Source organism: Microcebus murinus, chromosome 24 (genome assembly GCF_040939455.1).
Source record: "Microcebus murinus isolate Inina chromosome 24, M.murinus_Inina_mat1.0, whole genome shotgun sequence".
NCBI classification, from domain to species: Eukaryota; Metazoa; Chordata; class Mammalia; order Primates; family Cheirogaleidae; genus Microcebus; species Microcebus murinus.
This window is the reverse complement of record NC_134127.1, coordinates 3,444,391-3,468,110: the sequence shown is the minus strand read 5'-3', so window position 1 is coordinate 3,468,110 and position 23,720 is coordinate 3,444,391. Positions and strand designations below refer to the sequence as shown.

General features: G+C 36.4%; 1 protein-coding gene across 4 annotated transcripts in view; it reads left to right on the top strand.

Moving 5' to 3' along the window:
* Positions 1 to 23,720, top strand: part of LOC105866637 (disintegrin and metalloproteinase domain-containing protein 32-like) — a 141,069-nt gene that overhangs the window by 58,375 nt on the left and 58,974 nt on the right. For 3 of the 4 annotated variants that reach the window (XM_075997368.1, XM_075997370.1, XM_075997371.1), the window contains exons 10-12: positions 5,156 to 5,237; positions 12,768 to 12,904; positions 19,292 to 19,469. In XM_075997368.1, coding sequence (XP_075853483.1) covers positions 5,156 to 5,237; positions 12,768 to 12,904; positions 19,292 to 19,469 — 397 coding nt within the window. The remainder of the gene's footprint in view (positions 1 to 5,155; positions 5,238 to 12,767; positions 12,905 to 19,291; positions 19,470 to 23,720) is intronic. The other variant, XM_075997369.1, reaches the window with a different exon arrangement.

The window sequence follows — 23,720 nt, the reverse complement described above, 5'->3', positions numbered from 1 at the left end:
TATAAATTGATTAATGTCATTGACATCTTAATTTGCTTTCTTCCAATGTCTACTGGATTTGAGTATTTCCTTGTAATTTTTTAATTTTTCTTGTGATTTAGAAGGGTTTTTTGAATGTTTAGATCAGGTATCCTCAAACTACGGCCGTGGGACACATGTTGCCCACCAAGGACATTTATCCTGCCTGCCGGGTGTTTTTGCTGCCGCTGCCTGTCCTGCTTAGCTGCCGACTTGTCCCAGGCCCACAGTGCGCATTCTCTGACGGTCTCAGGGACAGTGGACTGGCCCCCTGTTTAAAAAGTTTGAGGACCCCCGGATTAGATATTAACCTTTTGTTTATCTGCATGACAAATACTTTTTCCATATCTATAATTTTTCTGTAACCTTTTTGCTACATGAAAACTTCCACATTTCATATGGCTAAATTTCTTAATCATTTCTGTTTTAATTTTGGGTTTCCTATCTAGTGAAGAGGGTCTCTCACAGATCTAGATTTTAGTCTGCTTGATTTATTTTGTAGCATTATTATTATGCTTAATAAGTAAGTCTTCAATACAATTCAGCTAATTTTTACATAGTATAAAAGAGAGGTACAGTTTTATTTTTTGCCACATGGATAGTCAGTTTTGCCATGAATTTAGCACTTTCGTCACATATTTTGTCAAGTCCCATAAACAATCTGTTGGGATTTTTATAGTGATTAAAAGAATTCTATATATCAATTTGGGAAGAACTGACATGTTTACAATGTTGAATCTTTCAATCCATGCATTAGATAGTGTTAAATATTACAATCAATGATTATAGTACATCTTTCTGTTTTTTAAAATTTCAAAATATTAAGGGGCTGGAGATATAAATTTTTTAGGTTACATGGATCATTTTTGTAATGTTTGAGTGCTCGCTATAGGTGTGCCCATCACCCAAATAGTACCTTTTAGGTTGATTTATTCCCCTCCCCCAGTTGTTTTCCACTGAGTTTTACTTCCCTCTGTGTACTTGTGTGTTCATCAGTTACTTCCAATTTAATAATGAGTACATGTGGTGTTTGTTTTTTCCATTTTTATGATACTTAAGAGAATGGTCTCCAGTTCCATTCAGATTGTTGCAAAAGGTATTAATTCATCTTTTCTATGGCTGAGCAGTACTCTATGGTGTACATATACCACTCATGAATTGATGGGCACTTGGGTTGATTCCACAGCTTTACAGTTGTGAACTGTGCTGCAATAAACATTCAAGTGCAGGTATTTTTTGATATAATGACTTCTTTTCCTTTGAGTCAATACCCGGTAGTGGAATTGCTACATTGAATGGTAGGTCTAATTTCAGTTCTTTGAGGAATTTCTATACTGTTTTCCATAGAGGTTGTACTAATTTCCAGTCCCACCAATAGTGTATAAACATTCCTATGTCTCTGAATCCATGCCAGCATCTATTGTTTTGGGACTTTTAAACAAAAGCTGTTCTAACTGGGGTAAGCTGATATGTCACTGCAGTTTTAATTTGCAGTTCCCTAATAATTAGTGATGTTTAGCATTTTTTCACATGTTTTTGTCTTTTTTTACTGTTGTTGATTTAAAGTCTACTTTATCTGATGTGAGAATGGCTACACCTCTCTTCCTTGCTTTCTGTTTGCATGGAATATTTTTTTCCTATCCCTTCACCTTGAATCTGTATGAATCTTTGTTGTTTAGATGTGTTTCCTGGAGACAGCAGATACTCAGATATTTGGGTTGTGTTTCTTTATCCATTCAGCCAGTCTATGTCTTTGGAGTGATATATTCAGGCCATTTATTTTGAGTGTTAGTATTTACATGTGAGATACTGTTCTGTTGATCACGTTGGGTGGTACCTTATTGCTTTGTTTCTCTCTTGTGCTATTGTATTATAAGACCTGTGAGCTTTAGCTTTTGGGTGATTTTACACTGGTGGGTATCTGTTGTGCTGATCTATGCCTAATGCAGTTCTGAGTATTTCCTGTTGGGCAGGACTAGTAGTGACAAATCCCTTTAGCATTTGCTTGTCTGGAAAAGTGTATTTCTCCATCATTTATGAAACTTTCTTTTGTAGTATATAAGATTCTTGGCTGGAAGTTGTTCTGTTTAAGAAGACTGAAGATGGGGCCTTAATTCCTTCTGGCTTATAAGGTGTCTGCTGTGAATTTTCTATTTATCCTCATGGATTTTCCTTTGTAGGTTATTTGTTGCTTTCATCTTGCTGCTTGTAGAATTTTCTCCTTCATTTTGACTTTGGCCAAGTTGATGAATATGTGTCTCGGTAATGTCCTGATTTGTTAGGATTCTTCTTGGTGTTTGATGATCATCTTTTATGTGGATGTCTGTACCTCTGGTGATACCAGGGAAGTTTTCCTCAATAAGTCCCTTGAATAGATATTCCATGCTTTTTATTCTTTCTTCTTCTCCCTCAGGGATACCTATAATTTTCATATTATTTTGCTTCACATAGTTTCATATTTTTCTGAGTGACTGTTCAGTTCTTTACTCTCTTTTCTGCATGACTAGGTTAGCTCAAGAGCCTTGTCTTTTAGCTCTGAGATTCTTTCTTCTCCTTGGTTTGCCTCTTGTTGAAGTTTCCTGCTGTATTTTGAAATTCTCTAAAGGACTCTTATATTTCTTTTAGTTCTATTGTAATATAGCCTTTCTTATGTTGTTTAGCTGTTTAGTGACATTTTAATTTTTTCCATTGTTATCCTGAAATATTTTTTAGGCTTCTTTTTGTTGGTATTTAACTTTTTGTTCAATTCCTGTCATTTTATTTGCCATCAGTATTCTGAATTCCATTTCTGACATTTTCACATTTTTCTTTTTTTTGGGATTCATTGTGGTGGATCTATTATGATCCTCTGAGAGTGTCAAACTGGCTTGTTTTTTCATGTTTCCAGTAGTTTTATGCTTGTTTCTTCTCATCTGAAACCTCTTCTTTCAGATCAGAGTTGATAGGTTTGCAGTTCACTTGTTCTCCTTTGCTGGGAACTCTCCTACTTTGTGAGAAGGAGGAGAGGTCCTTAGATAATGCTTTTTTTGTCCTATCCCAGATTATTGTCCCAGTGGGAGGGAAGTGGATACACTGAGAGCCTGTAACATGGTTGTTCTCCTGTGTTGTCTCAATCCCCTGTGGTTGTCACAATCCAATCAGACACTGAGGGATATTCATTTGGATTGGTGTATTGGTCTTTAGGCCACTGTCAGAAGCTTGGGCAGAGGACTGGGTGAGTCCCTCTCCACTAAGGTGGGTATTGCGGGAGATTTCTCTTCTTGAGTCTCCCAATGGTGGTGAAATTGGCTGTTTGATGAGGCTATCCATGTGATGGCCACAGGCATCAACAGGGTTGTATGCATTTGCTCCATCCAGGTCAAGGTGTAATAGCAATACACAGTGGTGAGCAGCTTGTGGTTAGTGGGTCTATGGTCGGGTGCAGCTGTTGCATCCCACAGTGCTATGGAGGCATGGCCCCCTAGCCAGCATGCGGGGCCAGGGACCCTGTTACGCTGGTTGGTGCTCAGGGTTGCAGGAGTGTGGCCGGCTGGCTGGCTGTCATACAGAACAAAGTGGCATGGCCTGCCTTACTGTGAGGCCCCTTGAGGGGACTACGAGACTTCAGGGGTGTCGCCTGCCCACTGGTGCACCAGACTGGGGGTCATGGCCCAACGTTCAGAACTCAGGTACATGGGAGCATGGACCTCCACATGGTGTGCAGGATCTGGGGGCTTGTTTCCCCATTTGGTGTGCAGGACTGTGGAGGCATGGACCTTGATGTGCCAGTGCATGGGCTGGGAGGCTTGGAGCACTGGTTGTGGTCCAGGCCTGTAGGGACTTGACCGCTGGATACCTGGGGCACTCTCTGTAAACAGGTCCCGCCAAGGCTGCTACCATTGGACTTCTCAAGCTCCACTCGGGTTCTCTGGTAGGGAGGGCATCCAGCACCCAGTCACAGGTGTGCAAGTGTATTTGCTCTACCTGAACGATGTTAGAGCAGCTACAACAGAGCCAATTCCTGTGTGGACCAGGAGTCCAGATCTGAGGACTCAGAGTGGCATCAGCTGCAGCAACCTGTGAACCAAGACCGGCAGGTCCCTGCTGAGCCTTATGTCCCATGCAACTTCACTATACAATATCCAAACAGTTACCTGAATAGCACAGAGGCCTGTGATGGTGACATGGAGGGACCCCCCAGAACTGGAGTCAGAGTGTCCACACAGGGAGCATGGGGCCCTGGGGCTCTCTTCTTTATCCCTTCTCTGTGTGTAGGGGTCTCCCCCAGGTACCTTCTGATTTGGCGAGTAATACTCCCTGTCCCTGTCTTCTTCACTCTGCGTTTCTCCCTTCATTTCTCCTATGATCTACAATGCTCTCTCCAAGAGGGTCCATCTGTAGGTGAGCATCCACGCGCGGTTTTCTATCATCTCCCAGATGGCGGCACGTGCAAGCTGTTTCTAGTCCACCATCTTGGCCCTCCTCCTTAATGGTTGAGAGTATTCGCTCTGGATTCAGACTACCCAAATTGAAGTCCTTCAGTAGCATTTATTAATCATGCTACCTTGACAGAATTACTTATACTTTTTATCTGATGTTTGATTTGTTTACTGGGGATAAAAATAATATCTACTTCACTGGTTTGTTTTGAGAAGTAAAGCTCTGAGAGAATGATGCTGTTATTAATGACAGTTTATATGGGCCATTACTTTAATGCTGAAACAATAATGTTTGGTTGTGAAGCAATACAGTCATTCCTTTGACAAACTGCTCAATTTTTCTACATGGGAGTGACAGATTTTAATCCATAAAGTTAAAACTGTTTGTCACTGTAACTCAGCAAATTGTTTTTGATCAAAATGTTGGATGAAAGCCTTTGCTAACCTTAACCAAATGTGGTGAGAACAGTATAGGCATCAAAAACATGCATGCATTGGATATGTTTCAGAAATAAAAAATATTTAACTGGTTAATACTAATATTTAATATTAGTTAAAACATCTTCCATATTTGGAACAGTTAAGGCCTTATGTAAGGATTATACCCTAATTTGATTAAGACTAGGATTTTATTAGCTATCAACTTTAATTATTAGCAGAAATTTTCACTTTTAAGTTATTCATTAAAATTAATTATAAATGTATACTTATTTATTTAGATATAGGGATTATCCATATTATGTGGGAGCAACATTTCCTGGGAAAATGTGTGTTACCCGTTATTCTGCAGGAATTGTATTGGTATGTAATTATTTAATCTTATTTAAAAAAATTTACACATTTAAAATTTATCGAACTTGATGGTATGTATTTTATTGTTTACACTTATGTTTACATTTAGAGATTGCATTTGTTTTCCATTACTGTTTACATTTTTAAGGGCAGAAAAGGAAGCATATTTTGTAGAACAAGTATCTTGTTGCAGTTCACTATGTTTGGGAGTTAATGGGGGAATAAAAATTTCATAAAAACACACGCAGTGCTCAATATATAGAATAGTGTATCATGAAAAATTATTTGTAATGAAATTCCTATACACAAATAGCTTTTTGCTTATAAACATAAAACTGAGGAAATATTCTTACGGATAAAATAGCTTAAAAAACAAAACAAACAACAACTATAATAAAAAATAATTTAAAATGTTTCAAGAGGTTTGAAATCTGAAAATATTTAAAAGAAACTTTTTGTGTATTTTAACTACTTATATTATTTATAAATGTTTTATATATCAAAAATCATTAGTAAAATTAAATGCATCATTGAAAAGTGATGTAGCTCTTTGAGATATATTTCTATCCTAAATTTTTAAAAAAAAATAATTTTAAGCACTTTAAAAAATTGACAAATTAATTTATGTTAATCGTATCAAATTTGTTAAGTATATATAGGAACATATAAGAAAATTCATATAATCTTGCATCTTACCACCCAGGTGAAGATATCACTATTAACAGTTTGATTGATATATAGCTTATTTTTGTAAAGACTTTTACAATATTTTAATCTCTTATCTCATAAAGTGACCCCCTTCTTTGCCTGTGTGTTCAATGCCATAAAGAACCTAAAATGGGTTACCCTTTGCAGATGGTTTCATCTCTGGAATCTCAGTCCTATTTCAAATATCGATGCTTCTGTTCTTGTGCCAGTGCCAGGCTGATTTAACTATTATTGCTTTATAGTACAGCTTGAAGTCAGAAAGACTGATGCCTCCCAGTTTGTTCTCTTTACTTAATATGCCTGGCTATATGAGGTTTTCTCTGATGCTATACAAAGTGAAGAATTATTTTTTCTAGCTCTGTAAAGAATGATGGTGGTACTTTAATGGTGATTGCGTTAATTCTGTAGATCACTTTAGATAATATTGACATTTTAACCATATTCATTCTACCAATCCAGGAACAAGGTAGATTTTTCCATCTTTTTACATCTTCTACAATTTCTTTTTTTAGCGTTTCATAGTTCTCCTTGTATAAGTCTTTTGTATGTTTCATTAAATATACTCCTAGATATTTAATTTTCTTTGGGGTTGTAGTAAAAAGTATTGTGTTTTTGATTTGATTTTCGGCTTGACAGTTCTTGGTATATATGAGTGACTCTGATTTGTGTATATTGATTTTATAACTGGAAACTTTACTGAATTCATTTATCAAATCTATGAGCCTCTTGGACGAATCCATGGGGTTTTCTAAGTATAATATCATATCATAGGCAAAGACCAAGAGCAGACAAAAATATACAATGGGGAAAAGAATCTCTCCTCAATAAATGGTGGGAAAACTGGATAGCCACTTGCAGAAGAATGAATCAGGATCCCTACCTCTCACCTCTCACAAAAATCCACTCAAGATGGATAACAGATTTAAACCTAAGGTATGAAACCTTAAGAATCCTAGGAGAAGATGTTGGGAAAACCCTTTCAGACATTGGCCTAGGCAAAGAATTCTTGAAGAAGACCCTCAAAGCAATCACAGCAGCAACAAAGATAAAGAAATGGGATCTGATCAAATTAAAAAGCTTCTGCACAGCCAAAGAAACTATCATTAGAACAAATAGACAACCTACAGAATGGGAGAAAAATATTTGCTCTCTACACTTCCGATAAAGGTCTAATAACAAGAATCTATCTAGAACTCAAAAGAATTAACAAGAAAAAAATCAAACCACCCCATCCAGAAATGGGCAACAGAAATGAACAGAAACTTTCCCAAAGAAGACAGAATAATGGCCTGGAAACATAAAAATAATGCTCAACATCTCTAATCATTAGAGAAATGCAAATCAAAACCACAATGAGATACCACCTAACCCCAGTGAAAATGGCCTGCATCAAGAAATCCCAAAACAACAAATGCTGGCGAGGATGTGGAGAGATAGGGACACTCTTACACTGCTGGTGGGACTGCAAATTAGTGAAACCTTTGTGGAAAAGAAGTTGGAGATACCTCAAACAGCTAAAAATAGAAATATCATTCAATCCAGCAATAGCACTATTAGGCATCTACCCAAAAGAGCATAAGACATTGTATTATAAAGAAATATGCACCTAAATGTTTATGGCAGCACAATTCACTATTGGAAGGACATGGAAACAACCCAAGTGCCGTCAATTCATGAGTGGATCATTAAAATTTGGTATATGTTCATAATGGACTATTACTCATTTCTAAGAAATGACAGTGAGCTAGCACGGCCTATACTATCCTGGATAAAGCTTGAGCCCGTTATCCAAAGTGAGGTGATACAAGATGAGAAAAATGGGCTCCACATGTACCTGCCATCAAATTGGTACTGACTGATTAACACTGATTAACTGATGGTGCTCAAATGGTGGTGGTGTTCACCAGGGATTTGGCTTAGGGGGTGTAGACCCACATCTCAGGGATGTAGTGAGCATTGTGGAAGGGAAGGGCATATCTCTAACCCTTCCTAGGTAGAGACAAAGATATATGAAATGTAACCAAAATGTCAAAAAGAAAACCAAACATTTATTGCATGTTGGGTGGGTGGGAGGTGGGGAGGGGATGGGTGTATAGTTACATAATGAGTGTGATGTGCACCACCTGGAGGATGGACACGCTTGAAGCTCTGACTCTTGGGGGAAGGGGAGGCAAGGCAATATATGTAACCTTAACAACATTTGTACCCCCATAATATGATATAATTAAAAAAAAAAAAGAACCTAAAATGGGAGCTTCTAATTTAATGGTGCCATGATTATGTTCTCTGGTAAAAGTTTTCTTCTCATAGATACTAGTATGCAAATGTACTGAACTTAGGGTCCTCCAATATATAAAATAAAAATTTATTCAGTAGGTTAGTTATTTGGTTTTATAGTGAGAGGAGCCACTTCCATCATCACCCCATTCTACTCTCAAACTCATGCCTAATGGCTATGGGGGAAATGGCATCAAGTTTAGGCTACTCCTTTAGGGTATTTTTATTAATAAAGTCATTACACTGCTTCACTTGACCAGAAAAAAAGATAAAACCATTAATGGCGTTCTTCTCATCTCTCAGGATATTGTCACTTACCTGGGCCACAGCTGAGTCTTTAGCCAGTCATTTTACCTTCCCATTAAGCCAGCTGCTTCTTGGTTATGGACATGTGATAAGTAAATCTTGTAGTAATGAACCAATTTCCATAAATACTGTGCCACAAAATGTGACCCTGGTCAGAAGTGATGCTGTGTGGTGATGTGGGAGCCATTCTGTAAGCACATGATTGTGGTGCTGGCAGAAACACTGAAGACGGGCGAAGAAAACCTGCACCTGGAATATGTGGGGACAGGTCTTCACCCTTGAACGGATGAGTGGCCGATTGCAGTAACCCTATCTCCAGTTGACTGGCTAATCCAGCGGGGCGTTGTGCCGTGGTGGGGGCTCATGATTGGCAGGTCGGACGTTGGTGGCAGACAGCGTGCTTAGTTGTGTAGAACGCCGTGTCGGTTTCAGTAAGAGGAGTTTGCTGAGCTCATGTAAAGCTGCCCTCTGCAGCCATGGCGACTTTAATTCATTGGTCATTTGAGTAAGCACTGAGGTGACCAGGGAGGAATGAATGTAATGTTTGAGGCTCTACAGTGGATATTGTATGAGAGGAGAGGTTTATATACTTATATACTTATCTTTTCCTTAGACTTCCTTGTAACCAACAAACCTTATTCTTTCCCAGTTTCTGACCAGCCAGCCAACCCATTATCAACTGCCCATGAGTCAGCACCTCAGGCCATCTCCTTTAGGAAAGCGGACAACCAGAGGTGCTGCCTGGACTTATGCCCACTTGGTCTATTCAATAAGGCGGTGGTACCGCTTCTGGATGCTGCTGTCATGTCTTGCCAGTACAATCATAGACAAAGTCCATGCTTTTTCCTCCTCTTTTAACAACGGGTGTCCATTCAGTGTCACAAAGAGCAGTTGAGTTGTGGGAGAGGCAGCAAAAGGAACACGTTGGTACCATGGGAGTCTGAGATACCTGCTTGTGCAGTTGTGCTTTCTAGACCTGTTCAATGTGGTGTTACTGTGAATATCCAGCTTTATGGTTTGTGGATAAAAGAACATCTACTGTATCATGAGACATTTGGGTCATGGCCACTTTGTGCTAATGGTCAGGGTTTCAAACTTTACTGGGGCAAGTATCAAGCCAGGAGCTGCTAATGCAATAAATGGCAAATGATTCAAGGCTGCACATCCAAACATGGCATATGTTGCAATGATATCCAAATAAGGCCATCAAAGATAGTTCCTCTTTTGTTGTAGTGGGCTATGTAAAGTACATAAACTTCTCTAATTTTAGAAGAGATGCCCTGGTATGTCGTACCCTAGGAACTTAGCCACTGTGGTAGGCTACTGAACTGTTGCAGAATTTACCTCCTGCTCTCCAGCATGCAGTTATTTTACTAAAACATTTATGATATGTGCTACTTCCTGCACATCAAGCCTAGTAAGCATATTGTCAGCAAGATAATGGAGCAGGTGTGATGTTTTGTGGGCTGAACGATAAAGGTCTCTCTGGTCTGTTTTGTCACAGAGAGCAGGAGAGGACAGTTGACATAGCCGTGAGTCAGGGTAACTGATCCCATACCACTACCCCCTTGTTGTAGGCAAACTCTTCTTGATTGTTTTTGCTGCTGATGGATAAAAGGGGAGGGATTTCTAGGTCATTTGCTCCATATCAGTTGCAAGAGGCTGTGGTGATTTGTTTCAATAAAAATACCACATTGAGAATCCCGTGTCTTTGCCATCACCACAAGGTAAGTTTGCAATGATTTAGTCTTTCTCCACCTTTCATTTGGCCTTCATGCCAGGAAAACAAGCTAAACGATGATGTGATATGCACGCACCATTACTCCTACAACTTCAAACTTTGATGGTGGCACTGATCTATGCAATTCCCCCAGGGATGCCATATGACTTACGATTTATCATCTTGGGAGTGGTTCCAGGACCTTCCCCTTGGCCTTCTGTATCATAGTAGCTCTTGCCGCATTGTCGGGGAGCAGTGTGTGTTAGCATTTCTATTCCAGCCATAATTCTGGTATTTGGAAAATAATATAGGATGTATCTGCTGTTCTTTTGTATTCACTGTTAGATGAACTTGAAACAAGACCCTACTGACCACCTTACTTCCATAAGCCTCCACTTTGACCAGTGGACTGAGGTGATACTCAGTTTTCCAGGGTACCTTCACTTCTGTCTGAGAATACAGTAAGCCCCCAAATTCCTAGATACTTTCTTTTCTTGTGTGCACAGTCATTCTTTTCAATGGCCATAGGTTCCTCTGGGGAAGGCTTGGGGGAATAGGCATAGTTTCACCTACAACTGCATGGCAGGCTTCTTCCTCAAAGGTGCTCTCTTCAGTTGAGAATCTCTGAGGTTGTGAACTGGTTTAGGGCTGGAAATCTGTGTCACAGCAACTCATGTTAAGTTGTTGCCACAAGACCTAGAATGTCAAGAACACCTTCAGTATCATACCAGTATCATGCTTATATATTTTTTTTATTTTTAGGGTCTCTGAAATAATTACCACCATCCCTGTGGGCCAGTATACTTTGATCATGTCTAAGTCCCTCTAGCTTATTGTGGTGATTGCACCTACCATGTCTTGGTTAAGCCCTGCCACATTGCCTATACCACTCCTGGTCCCATTATTCCCATTGATTTCAGAGAACCACGTTCCATTGCACTATCTTCCACCATCATCTCTCTAAAAATGCAACTGAGAGATTTTGGGTGTGCCTTTCACTGAAATGTTTCTTAATGTCTTTGTGAAGGAGGTATCCTTCTAACCCTCCCTGGAGCTTTATTTAAAGGTAGTTACCCAACTGGTAGCATGGAGTAGAGTCACTTAATATTGCTGTATTCCTGAAACTCAGCACTTCTTAACCATACAGTATGCCAGGGAAGTTCTAGTGTTTTGACCTCACTGACAGTAGGCTATTGTTACGTCCAACTTCAGTTAGCCTTCCTGGTAGAATACTAACATGACTTTTGCTTTGACTCAACACATTAAATACAAAATCCTAGATGAGTCACCCATTTCAATAAATTTGTTCTAGTCCAGCCTTCGATTTTTCTACTCTTTGATCAATCTCTTTCAAAGTATAAATTAGCCCCTCTCAGAGCAGGACATTTATATTTCTCCTTCAAGACCATGTTGGGATTTAATTCTTAATATGGATCTGGAGGCAGTGAGGGGTAGTGAGACAAATGTCCCAGGTATTGTTGTCAAAACTTTGTTTTTCTGATGCACAGGCTTTCTTGTTGTTAGGAGAGGGCTTCTTCTGCTGGCAGGGGAAGCACGGAGATATTTGTCCATGTTGCTCTAACTGTTCCGATTCCAAGTTTCAGATTCCAGTGCTTTCCCTACCTAACCTGGGGGATTTGGGCTTGGTCCTCAGTCATGTCAATCCACAATGACAGGAGATCAGGAGTTACTTTAGTGCTGCTGCAGAAGTTTCTGATCACCTATTGGCATTTTCAGTTGCTCATTCACAGCTTTCCCTTTCTACTGTTCATTATGTGCATCCTTTAGGGCTGTCATAAGAAAACAATTAACACCAAAATCTTTTTTATTGCTATTGTCACCTTAGCAATTAAGTGCCTTGATATTCCTGACAACTTAGCCCTTATCTTATGCCAACTTTGGTGGTAATTTGAGAAATCATGATGTCATTGCATACTAGGAATTACCAGCATCCCATTTCTCCTTGGCAAGGGAGTTATCTGTACACTTGTTAAATGCACAAGCAGCCTAATCCAGGAATGTTATCTCTAGGATCTGCTTTCTGTGGTTTCTCTTGACACCAGTCACTATGTCAGTGACAGTCCCAGCAGGCAGTGGGCAGCACAACTTAAATTGGGTAACTTGGTTATGTGGCCACTTCATGAGCCGGGAGGAGATCGCATGGACTGTTTGAAATGAATGTCAGAGCTGTTGTAAGAAATTGGGTGAATTGAAGATTATGGTCCATATAGCTAAAAGTCTAATGTACATTTTCTTCATCAAAAGCAGCCCTTTTATATAGTTATGGTAGCTACCTAAGAATTATGTTAGGTGTTCGATTGTTAAATTATGGCATTGCTTGGCATAGACTCATTATGTTTGCAGTTCTGTGAAACTTAATAAGAAGAGCTTCAGCTGCTCATGGAACCCTATCTCCCTATTCTTAAGAATTTGACAAAATAATCAAAATATTCACCATTAGAAAAATATTTTTTTACTGCCTTTCAATGAATTGTCTTTCCTCTGAATTTTCTTTGTTGTTGTTGCAGTATCCCAAGGAGATAACTCTGGAGGCCTTTTCCATTATTGTGACCCAGCTGTTGGCACTCAGTATGGGAATATCATATGATGACCCAAAGAAATGTCAATGTTCAGAATCCACCTGTATAATGAATCCAGATGCTATGTAAGTTTTTTAAACAAGCTTATTTATTGGTTATGTTTATTTTGTTTTAAATGTTTGAAGTGAAATATTTTAGTATTTATAGCACAAAGTAGCTATAAATGGACCAAGTTCACTACAAAATGTGACTTTAAATGTAAGAGTCATATGGAGGAAGGCGTACCATTAAAGACAGTCAAGGATAACAAATCCAATCTGCAATATAGGTTACAAAAGAATTTTCCTTAGTATGTGTATTTGATGAATGCACTTAGTAAGGATCTTTAAAAACGTGTCAGCAGTCCATAATAAGTGGCATTTGTTTTAGACAAAAGTTTTGACTTTGCTTTTAGAATAGTTTGATGTTGTGAAAAAACTATCTCCCAAAAGAATAAGAAGTCCTAGTTGGAGACCAACATTAAACATATCATATTTGTGTGACTGGAGAAATAACTTAACTTTGCTTAGATTTACTTTTCTCATCTTTAAGTGGGAATAATTATGCCTATTCTCTTATTTCACAGGGTGATGTAAGAATAAAATGAGAAGGTAAAATGGGAAATGTCTTCTAAACTGTAAAATTCTGCAAATATGTGATGGATAATTTCTAATTACAGTAATTTCTAAATTTACCAGTGTTCCTAAAATAGTATATCAGACAAGAGCTATGGCAGGTGTCATTAGTATTTTACAATTTTTATGTTTGTGAAAAATAGCTTATGATAGGTATAACCTATTTATTACTGAAGACCAATCAAAAGTTAAAAGTGAGAATAAGGCATTACTTTTTGAAAACATTGTTTTCATGGTTACTCCTAAGCACCTCCTAAAAGTTAACTCTTATATTCTAAAACTAGCTCAAATTCACACACACACACACACACACACACAATTATATTACAAATTAGCTCTAAAAGGAATGATATGTATACCCACATATCCATATATTTACATATATCCATATATGGATATATAATGGGTATATATATATACATATAGATAGATAAATGGAATATATATACATATATATCATAACAATATGAGAATAAGTAGCCTGGGCTTATTGTTCGGCCAACAATTTTGAAGTATGCTATGACAAGATGTTTTGTGTGGGTCACTCAAAGCTTAACATATTGATGGTAATAAGGTTAACAAATATTACATTGTACTTACAATGTGCTAGAGACCATTCCAAGCACTTTACATATATTAACTCATTTGATTATCACAACATCTCTGTAGGGCAGGTCCTACTATTCCCATTCTTACAGATGAGAACTGAGCTATAGAAAGATAATTACTCTTACTCAGGTAGCTAGTTGTGGCAGGCCTGGGTTTTGAATCTGTGTTAATAAACCTTTAGGTTCATATGGTACTTTATAAAAAAATTATGTTTAAAGTTATTTTAAATATGACCTCCAACTTCTTACAATAATTTTTATAAAATTTAACAATGCCACATATGTATAACTCTTTTGCATTTCCATAGTACATCTTGCACATTATTTTATGTTCATTCTCAAAGAAGGGATGTAAATAAGATAAATGTTACTATTTTCATTTGATGTGTTTATAAAAATATCCCTGGAGTATACATAATCTAAGTGACTCTACGTTGGATACATACTTAATTAGTGGCCAAACTTGAGCAGATATTATCAGTACTACTTTATTTATTGGCCACTTATTATAAGCCAGAGAATTGAATTAGGCACTTCACTTGTTTAATCATATTTAATCCTCAGAATAACACTATGGGGTAGATGGATATTATTCCTATTATGTAGATGAGAAAACGTACAGAATTTAATCACTTTACTCTACATCATAGGGTTAGTATTAGGCAACAGGTTTATCTAATTCTAAATTTCTGTTCTCCACTCCACACTTCATATGGAAGACAGGTTAATACATTGGCATTAGCTTAAACCACATAGCAAGAGAACATTAGTATGTATTTGTACAGACTTCATTCTTATAGTTTTTTTTTTCCTTCTAATATATCATTTTTGGGTAATACTGTATATCTGTATTTATTTTTATTGAAAAAATATTTTTATGCATACCTAATAATTGTACACATTTATGGGGTATATGTGGTGATATTTTGATGCATGCATAGAATGTGTAATGATCAAAGCTGGGTATTTAGAACATCCATCAACTCAAACATTTATCATTTCTTTGTGTTGGGTCCATATCAGATCTTCTGTTCTAGCTATTTTGAAATGTACAGTAATTATTGTTAACTCTAGTAACCCTTCTTTGCTATTGAACACTAGAACTTATTCTTTCTATGTATCTACTCAATAACCAACCTCTTTTCATCCACTTCCCCACCCTTCCTGGCCTCTGGAAGCCATCTTTCTACTCTCTACCTCTATGAAATCAACTTTTTAAACTCCCACATCTGAGCGAGAACATGTGATTAGTATTTACCTTAGTTATTTCACTTAACATAATGATGTCCAGTTCCATATACATTGCTGCAAATGATGGGATTTCATTCTTTTTTTATGGATGAATAGCAATTCAAGGGGATATATACCACATTCTCTTTATCCATTCTTCTGCTGAGGGACATTTAGGTAGATTCCATATCTTGCCTATTTTGAATAGTGCTACAATAAACATGGGGGTGCAGGTATCTTTTTGTTATACTGGTTTCCTTTCCTTTGAATAAATATCCAGTAATAGGATTGCTGTATTATATGGTAGTACTATTTTTAGTTTTTTGAGAAACCTCCAAACTGTTTTCACAGTGGCTATACTAATTTACATCTCCACTAACAGTATGTAACAGTTCCCTTTTTTTCTACATCATCACTGGTATTTGGTTTTTTTGTTTTGTTTTGTTTTGTTTTGTTTTTGTCTTTTTGATGATAGCTATTCTAACTGGGGTGAGATGATATCTCATTATGGTTTTGATTAGAATTTTTCTAATGCTTAGCGAGGTTGAACATTTTTTCATATACCTCTTAGCCATTTGCATGTCTTCTTTTGAGAAATGTCTATTCATTTCCTTTGTCCATTTTTGCATGGGATTGTTTGTTTCTTTGTGTTGAGTTTTTTGAGATCCTTGTATACTGGATAATATTCCCCTGTTAGGTGAATAGTTTGCAAATATTTTCTCTTGTTCTGTAGGTTGTGTCTTCAGTATGTTGATTGTTTCCTTTGCTGTGCAGAAGCTTTTTAGTTTAATATAGCCCCATTTATCTATTTTTATCTTTGTTGTGTGTGCTTTCAAAGTGTTAGCCATAAAGTCTTTTCCTAGAACAATGTCCTGAAATATTTCCCCCATGTTTTCTTCTAGTAGTTTTATAGTTTGGGGCCTTATATTTAATTCCTTAATCCGTTTTTAGTGGATTTTTGTATATAGTGAGACATGGGGTTCCAGTTTCATTCTTTTGCATATGGGATATTCAGTTAATTCCAGCACTAATGTATGTATGTACTTATTCTTCCTGTTTTACTGTAACTTTATACCCCAGAACTTATTCTTTCTATTTAATTATAATTTTGTGCCCATTGACCAACCCTATTCCAGTCTTTTCTTCTTCTTTTTTGTTCTCAGCATCTGGTAATCAACATTCTACTCTCTGCTTTGATAAAATTAACTTCTGTAGATTCCACATATGAATGAGGTCATGTGGTGTTTGTCTCTGTGCCTGGGTTATTTCACTTAACACATAGTACCCATAGTTTCATCCATGTTGCTGGAAATGACAGGATTTTTGTCTGTTTCATGGTGGAATAGTGTACTATTGTGTGTGTGTGTCACTTTTTCTTTATCCATTCATCTGTAGATGGGCATATAGGTTGATTCTGTTATCTTGGCTATTGTGAACAGTGCTATAATGAACCTGGGGGTCCAGTTGTCTCTTCAACATTCTGATTCCATTTCCTTTGGTTATATAACTAGCAGTGGATTGCTGAATCATATGGTAGCTCTATTGTTAGTTTTTTGGAGGAAACTTCATACAGTTTTCCATAATGATTTTATCATTTATAGTCCAACCAAGAATGCATGATTTTGACTTTAGTCTATCCTTGACAACATTTGTTATTTGTTGTGTTTTTCATAAGCTGTTATTTGATCACAAAGAAAAGAATGAGAGAAACAAAACCTAAAAAATCTCTATACTTTATTCCCATCATTTTGATTTTTTGTCTTTGAATTTACATATTTTTATATTGTCTTTATCTTAAAAAGTGTTATAGTTGTTATTTTTAATACTTTTGGGAAGTCTACTGCCAGACGTATCAGAGCTCCTTCTTACGCTATTTGCTTTTTTTCTCTTTTGGCTTTAGGATTCTCTCTGTTCTTGACTTTTGAGAATTTGATTATTTATATGTCTTGAGGTAGTCTTATGTGGGTTGAATATGCTTGGTGTTTTTGTAAGTGGATATTTATATTTTAGGTTTAGAAAGTTTTCCATTTTTTTTTTAAACCTTTCTACACCTTTCTTTTCCTATACTTCCTTTGAAGGCCAACAATTCTTACATTTTAATTTTGTTGCTTTCTCATAGACCTCATGAGTGTTCTTTGTTCCTTTTTCTTTTTTATTCTGTGTATTTTTAAATATTCTGTGTTTGAACTCACCAATTCTTTTTTTGTTTGATCATTTCTGCTTTGAGACCCTCTAAAACGTTTTTCAATTTGTTTATTGTATTATTCAGCTTTAGTATTTCTGTTTTTGTTTTTTAAAATTATTTTAACCTCTTTGTTATTTGAGCTTTCTCAAAACAGCTATTTTGAAATCTCTTTGTGAGTTTAGTCATCTCTATCTCCCCAGGTTTGGTCACTTGTCCTTATTTATTCCATTTGGTGAGATCATATTTCTGTGTTCCACAAGTTGTTAATACATCCACAAGATGTATAACAAGAAATACATCAATGTATGGGCATTGAAGAATTAGGTATTTATTCTAGTCTTCACAGTCTGGTCTTGTTTGTACCCATCTTTCTTCAGAGGAGTTTCCAGAGTCTAATTATATGTTAGATTTCACATATAATTGCAATCATACAGTATTTTTCTTTCTGTGTCTGACTTATTTTGCTGAACATAATATTCCCTAGTTTCATTCATGTTGATGCAAATGATAGGCTATCCTTCTTTTAAAAGACTGAATAGTATTCTGCTGTATATATACCACATTTTCTTTACCCATTTATACATTGAGGGACACTTAGGTTGATTTCCTATCTCAGGTATTGTGAATTTCTACAGCATAGTGATAATAGTAAACAATAATGTACTGATATTTGAAATTTTCTAAAAGAGTAAATATTAAATGTTGTTGGAACAGAGAAAAAGATATGTTAATTAGCTTCATTGAATCATTCCACACCATGTATACGTATGTCAGAGCATCATGTTGTACCCCATAAATATATACAATTAAAGGAATAACTGTGAATGCTCATCCTAGCAATTTGCAGCCTATCTGAATTTTGAGCATTTTGGCTCCTCTGAACTCTAATTTATATAAAATAATAGGAATACCAACCTCTCTGGTTTGTGGTGAGGATTAAATAATCATATATATATATATACATATATATATATATGGTATATAATAGGCATGCAATAAATGTCAGTTTACTTTTTACTTTACAGATTATTACTATATACTGAAACTGATTTCTCCTATGGAAATATTCTTTGAAGTTATCTTTGTTAGTGGTATATGGACATAATTACATAAAATCTTGATGAATATACAGTTTTCCTGTGATCTTTGAGGAAGCTCAGGAATAAGCACAGTATTATTTGTTTAATAAAATTTGTTGTTAATTGGGTGTTAATTTTTATTTGGAGCAATGTCTGTTCAAGTGCTTAGCTTATTTTTGAATTGCATTATTTGGGTTTTTGAGTTGTGCTTAATTTTGTTTTATAAGGACATGTATTCCAGTGAATATAATCATATGACCCCCTTAAGAATGATTTTGGCCTCTGAGCATTTATTATAAACATTTTATCATTGCCTGTTAAATTTAACCTTTTGAGGCTGAGTGCCATGTCTCATGCTTATAATCCCAGCATTTTGGAAGGCCAAGGCAAGAGAATCACTTGAGGCCAGGAGTTCCAGACCAGCCTGGTCAACATAGTGAGATGCTGTCTCTACAAAAAGTAAAATAAATAAATAAATAAATGAATAAAGCAGTTGGTTGTGGCGGCACATGCCTGTAGTCCCAGATATTTGGGTGTCTGAGACAGGAGGATTGCTTGAGGCGGGAGCTGGAGGCTGCAGTGAGCCATGATCACACCACTGCACACTCCAGCCTGGGTGAAAGAGTGAGACTGTTTAAAAAAAAAAAAACCTTAACATTTTAAACTTAATTTGTATAAGATAGAATTGTGTTTGCAGATATACACTGCCAATGACATTGTATGGATTCATCTTTAGGCAATTCAGTGGCATGAAGACTTTCAGCAGTTGCAGTTTTAGTGACTTTAAGCATTTTGTTTCAAATGTGGGTGCCAGATGTCTTCAGAATAAGCCACAAATGCAAATTCGTGCAAGAGCAGTCTGTGGCAATGCTGTAGTGGAAGGAAATGAAGTCTGTGATTGTGGTAATGCAGATGTAAGTGATAACCAGGAAATTGATTAATACATTTGTTGTAGCTTATCTTTTTCATAAATGTTATATTTCAAATATGACTGAGTACCATGCAGAATATTGACAGTAAGTGAAATCATGTTGAAATACGTACAAGAAAATTCTGTCTAGGTTTTATGGGTGGAAATGTTTAAATTTTTTCATTGTTTACTTGACAAATAATAATTATACATATTCATGGAATACATAGTGATGTTTCTATACGTATAATGTATAGTGATCAGATTAGGGTAATTGGCACGTCCGTCATCTCAAACATTTATCATTTCATTGTGTTAGGAACATTCTATATTCTCCATCTAGTTATTTGAAGCTATAAAATACATTATTACTAACTAGTGTTATCTTACAGTGGTATAGACACTGAGATCTCTTCCTCCTATCTAGCTGTAATTTTGTTTCATTTAACAAATCTCTCCCAATCTTTCCTTCCCCTTACTCTTCCCAGCCTCTAATATCCTATCTTCAACTTTTTACTTTTATAAGATCAACTTTTTTAGCTTCCACATATGAGGGAGCACGTGTGCTTCTTACCTTTCTTTTCCTGGTTTATTTTATTTAACATAGTGTCTTCCAGTTTGATCCATGTTACTGTGAATGACAATTTTATTCTTTTTCTATGGCTAAACAGTAATCCATTGTGTATATATACCATGTGTACTCAATACTAAATTTTATAATAATACATAATACTATATTTTAAAATAATATATTTTCTTCATGCATTCATCTGTTGTCAGACATGTAGGTTGATTCCATGTCTTGGCTACTGTGAATAGTGCTGAGATGAATGTGGGGATGCAGATGTCTCTTTGATATAATGATCTCCTCCTCTTTGGATAAATGCTCAGTAGTGGGACTGTTGGATCCTATGGTAGTTCTGTGTATAGTTTTGTGAGGAATCTCCATATTGTTCTCCATAAAGACTGTCCTAGTTTACATTATCACCAGTAGTTTATAAGAATTCCATTTTCACAATGGAATACTACTCAATTCTTAGAAATGACAGTGAGCTAGCACCGTTTATCCTATCCTGCATTAAGCTTAAGCCCATTATCCAAAGTGAGGTGATACAAGATCAAGAAAACGGGCTCCACATCTACTCGCCATCAAATTGGTACTGACTGATTAAAACTATGGTGCCCAAATGGTGGTAGTGCCCACCAGGGTTTGGGGGAGGGGGTGATACACATCTTAGGGTTGTGGTGAGCATTGTGTGTGGGTGGAGGGAATACCTCTAACCCTTCCTAGGGAAAGGCAAAGATATACAATGTAACCCAAAGGTCAAAAAAAGAAAAAACAAACAAACTTTTATTGGGTGGTGGACAGATAGGAGGGGGAAGGAGGGGAAGAATTTACACTTACAAAATAGGTGCGATGCGCACCACCTGGGGGAAGGCACCCTTGATGTTTTGGTAAGGCAGGGGGTGGGGGGAGGAACGGCATGGGCAATATATATAACCCTAACAATATTTGTACCCCCATAATATGATAAAATAAAATAAAACTAATAATGAAAAAAAAGAATTCCATTTTCTTCATATCCTTGACAGCATATATTATGTTTTGTCTTTGTGACAATAGCTATCCTAACTGGGGTGAGATGATATCTCATTATGGTTTTGATTTGCATTTCCTTGGTGATTAGTGTTTTGAGCATTTCTTCACATAGGCCTTCGCCATTTATATGTCTTCAGTTGAGAAATAATCTATTTAGATTATTTGCCCATATTTAGTTTTATTTATTTATTTTTAGGATTTTATGTGAGTACACATGTTTTGGTTACATATTTGCTTTTGTATAGATCGAATACAGTCTCTACAAAAGCATGCCCTTTACCTAGTCCGTGTGCAATTTACCTGTCAGGTATGAATTTACCCATTGCCTACTTGATTTCCCTTGAGTTTTGCTTCCATGTGTGCATGTAAGTGTTGATTGATTAGTTCCAATTTAGTATTGAGTACATGTGGTGTTTGTTTTTCCATTCTTGTGATACTGCACTCAGAAGAATGGCCTCTGGTTCCATTCAGGTTGATACAAAAAATACTAGATCACCATTTTCTCATAGCTGAGTAGTACTCCATTGTATATATACACCACATTTTATTAATCCACTCATGTATTGATGGACAGTTGAGTTGATTCCACATCTTTGCAATTGCAAATTGTGCTGCTATAAGCACTGAAATGCAAGTGTCTTTAATAAAATGTCTTTTTTTCCTTTCAGTAAATACCTAGTAGTGGTATTGCTGAATCAGATGGTAGATTTACTTTTAGATCTTTGTGGTGTCTCCGTACTACTTTCCATAGAGGTTGTACTAGTTTGCAGTCTCACCAACAGTGTATGAGTGTACCTTTCTCTCTGCATCCTCGCCAGCATCTGTTGTTTTGGGACTTTTTGATAAAATCTATTCTCACTGGAGTTAGGTGATGTCTCATTGTGGTTTTGATTTGCATTTGCTTGATGATTAGAGAAGTAGAGCATTTTTTCATGCGTGTGTTAGTCATTAGTCTATCTTCTTTTGTCTTTTCATGTCTCTAGCCCATTTTTTAATGGGGTTGTTTGATTTTTTCTTGCTGATTTGCTAGAGTTCTTTGTAGATTTTGGTTATGAGCCCTTTATCAGATGTATAACATGCAAATATTTTCACCCTTTCTGTAGGTTGTCTATTTGCTCTATTGATTGTGTCCTTGGCTGTACAGAAGCTTTTAATTAAGTTATTAAGTATGGAATGTCCAATTTCCTTAAGTACTAAGTTTGGAATTGATATCCCTGACATTTTACTTTCACACTTCTTGTTTTTCTTTTGTTGTTGTTGTGCAGGTATGTCCTCATTCTTTCAAATGCATGTTTTGACTTGTGATTATGTTTCAAATTTTTTAGAGCAACTTTTGTGAAACCAGGGATAAGTAAAGGATTCATGTTATTTTTGAGTATGAGTTCCATCATGGAACCAGTGCAGCTCAGATAGCTTGAAATACCAAGGAAGTATTTGGGAAGGATATGGCTAATGAATGCACTACATCAATGACTTGAGAAGTTCCATTCTTGTGATTTTAATTGTGAAAATGAGCCATGTGGGTGACCTGAAACCAAGGTGGATAATGAGCTGAGAGCTGTAGTGTAAGCTAATCTATCTCAACTTTTGCGTGAATTAGCAAGTTTTCACATTATTCCAACAATATTGAACCATTTGAAACAAATGGGCAAGGTAAAAAAGTTGAACAGATTGGTACCACATGAATTAAATGAGCATCAGAAGAGAAATTGTCTCAAAGCTCGCCTTTCTTTGCAGTCACAACATAAAGGCGAACCATTTCTATACCATATTGTTATGTGTGATGAGAAATTGATCCTTTTTGAGAATCACAAGCATTTGGCACAATGGTTATATAAAGATGAAGTGCTGAAACATAGCCCCAAACCAAATATTCATCAAAAAAAGCCAGAGGTGTCTGTTTGGTGGTCCAGCACTGGTTTTATCCTCTATAGGTTCATGAAACCTGGTCAGTTGATTACAGCAGATTTTCTACTGCAACCAGTTGGATGAAATGATGAGTATGTTTGCAATTAAGCAGCCAAGATTGGTGAATAGAGATAGGTCAATCCTCTTGCAATACCATATGTTGCAAAAAAACAACTCTATTCAAACTACAGAAACTGTACTTGGAAATTCTCTGTCATCCACCATATTCACCAGACCTTGTACCAATAGACTACCAACTTCTTCCAGGCTTTGGACCACTTCTTGTGAGGGAAAAGTATCCCATGTTGTTTTTGGTTTTTGTAGCTATTGTAAATGGGACTGCTGCTTCGTGTTTTTTTTTTGTTTTTTTTTTTTAGTTCACTGTCAATATACATGCACACACAAAACATACAAAATTATTAATATATGTATATCATGTATTCAAATATTTTGCATGTTTATTGTGTATTCTGTAACTCTATTGACATTGTTTATCAATTATAATAGTATTTTGGTGGAGACATTAGGTTTTTCTTAGTAAAATACCATGGCATCTGCAAACAAGGATAATTTGATGTCTTCTTTTACAATTAGATAAACTTTATTTGTTTCTCTTGCCTAATTGCTCTGGCTAGAACTTCCACTATGGTGAATAAGAGTAATGAGAGTGGGCATCCTTGTATTGTTCCATATCTTAGATGAAAGGCTTTTAGTTTTTTTTCCCTTTTTTGTAAGTTAGCTGTGGTA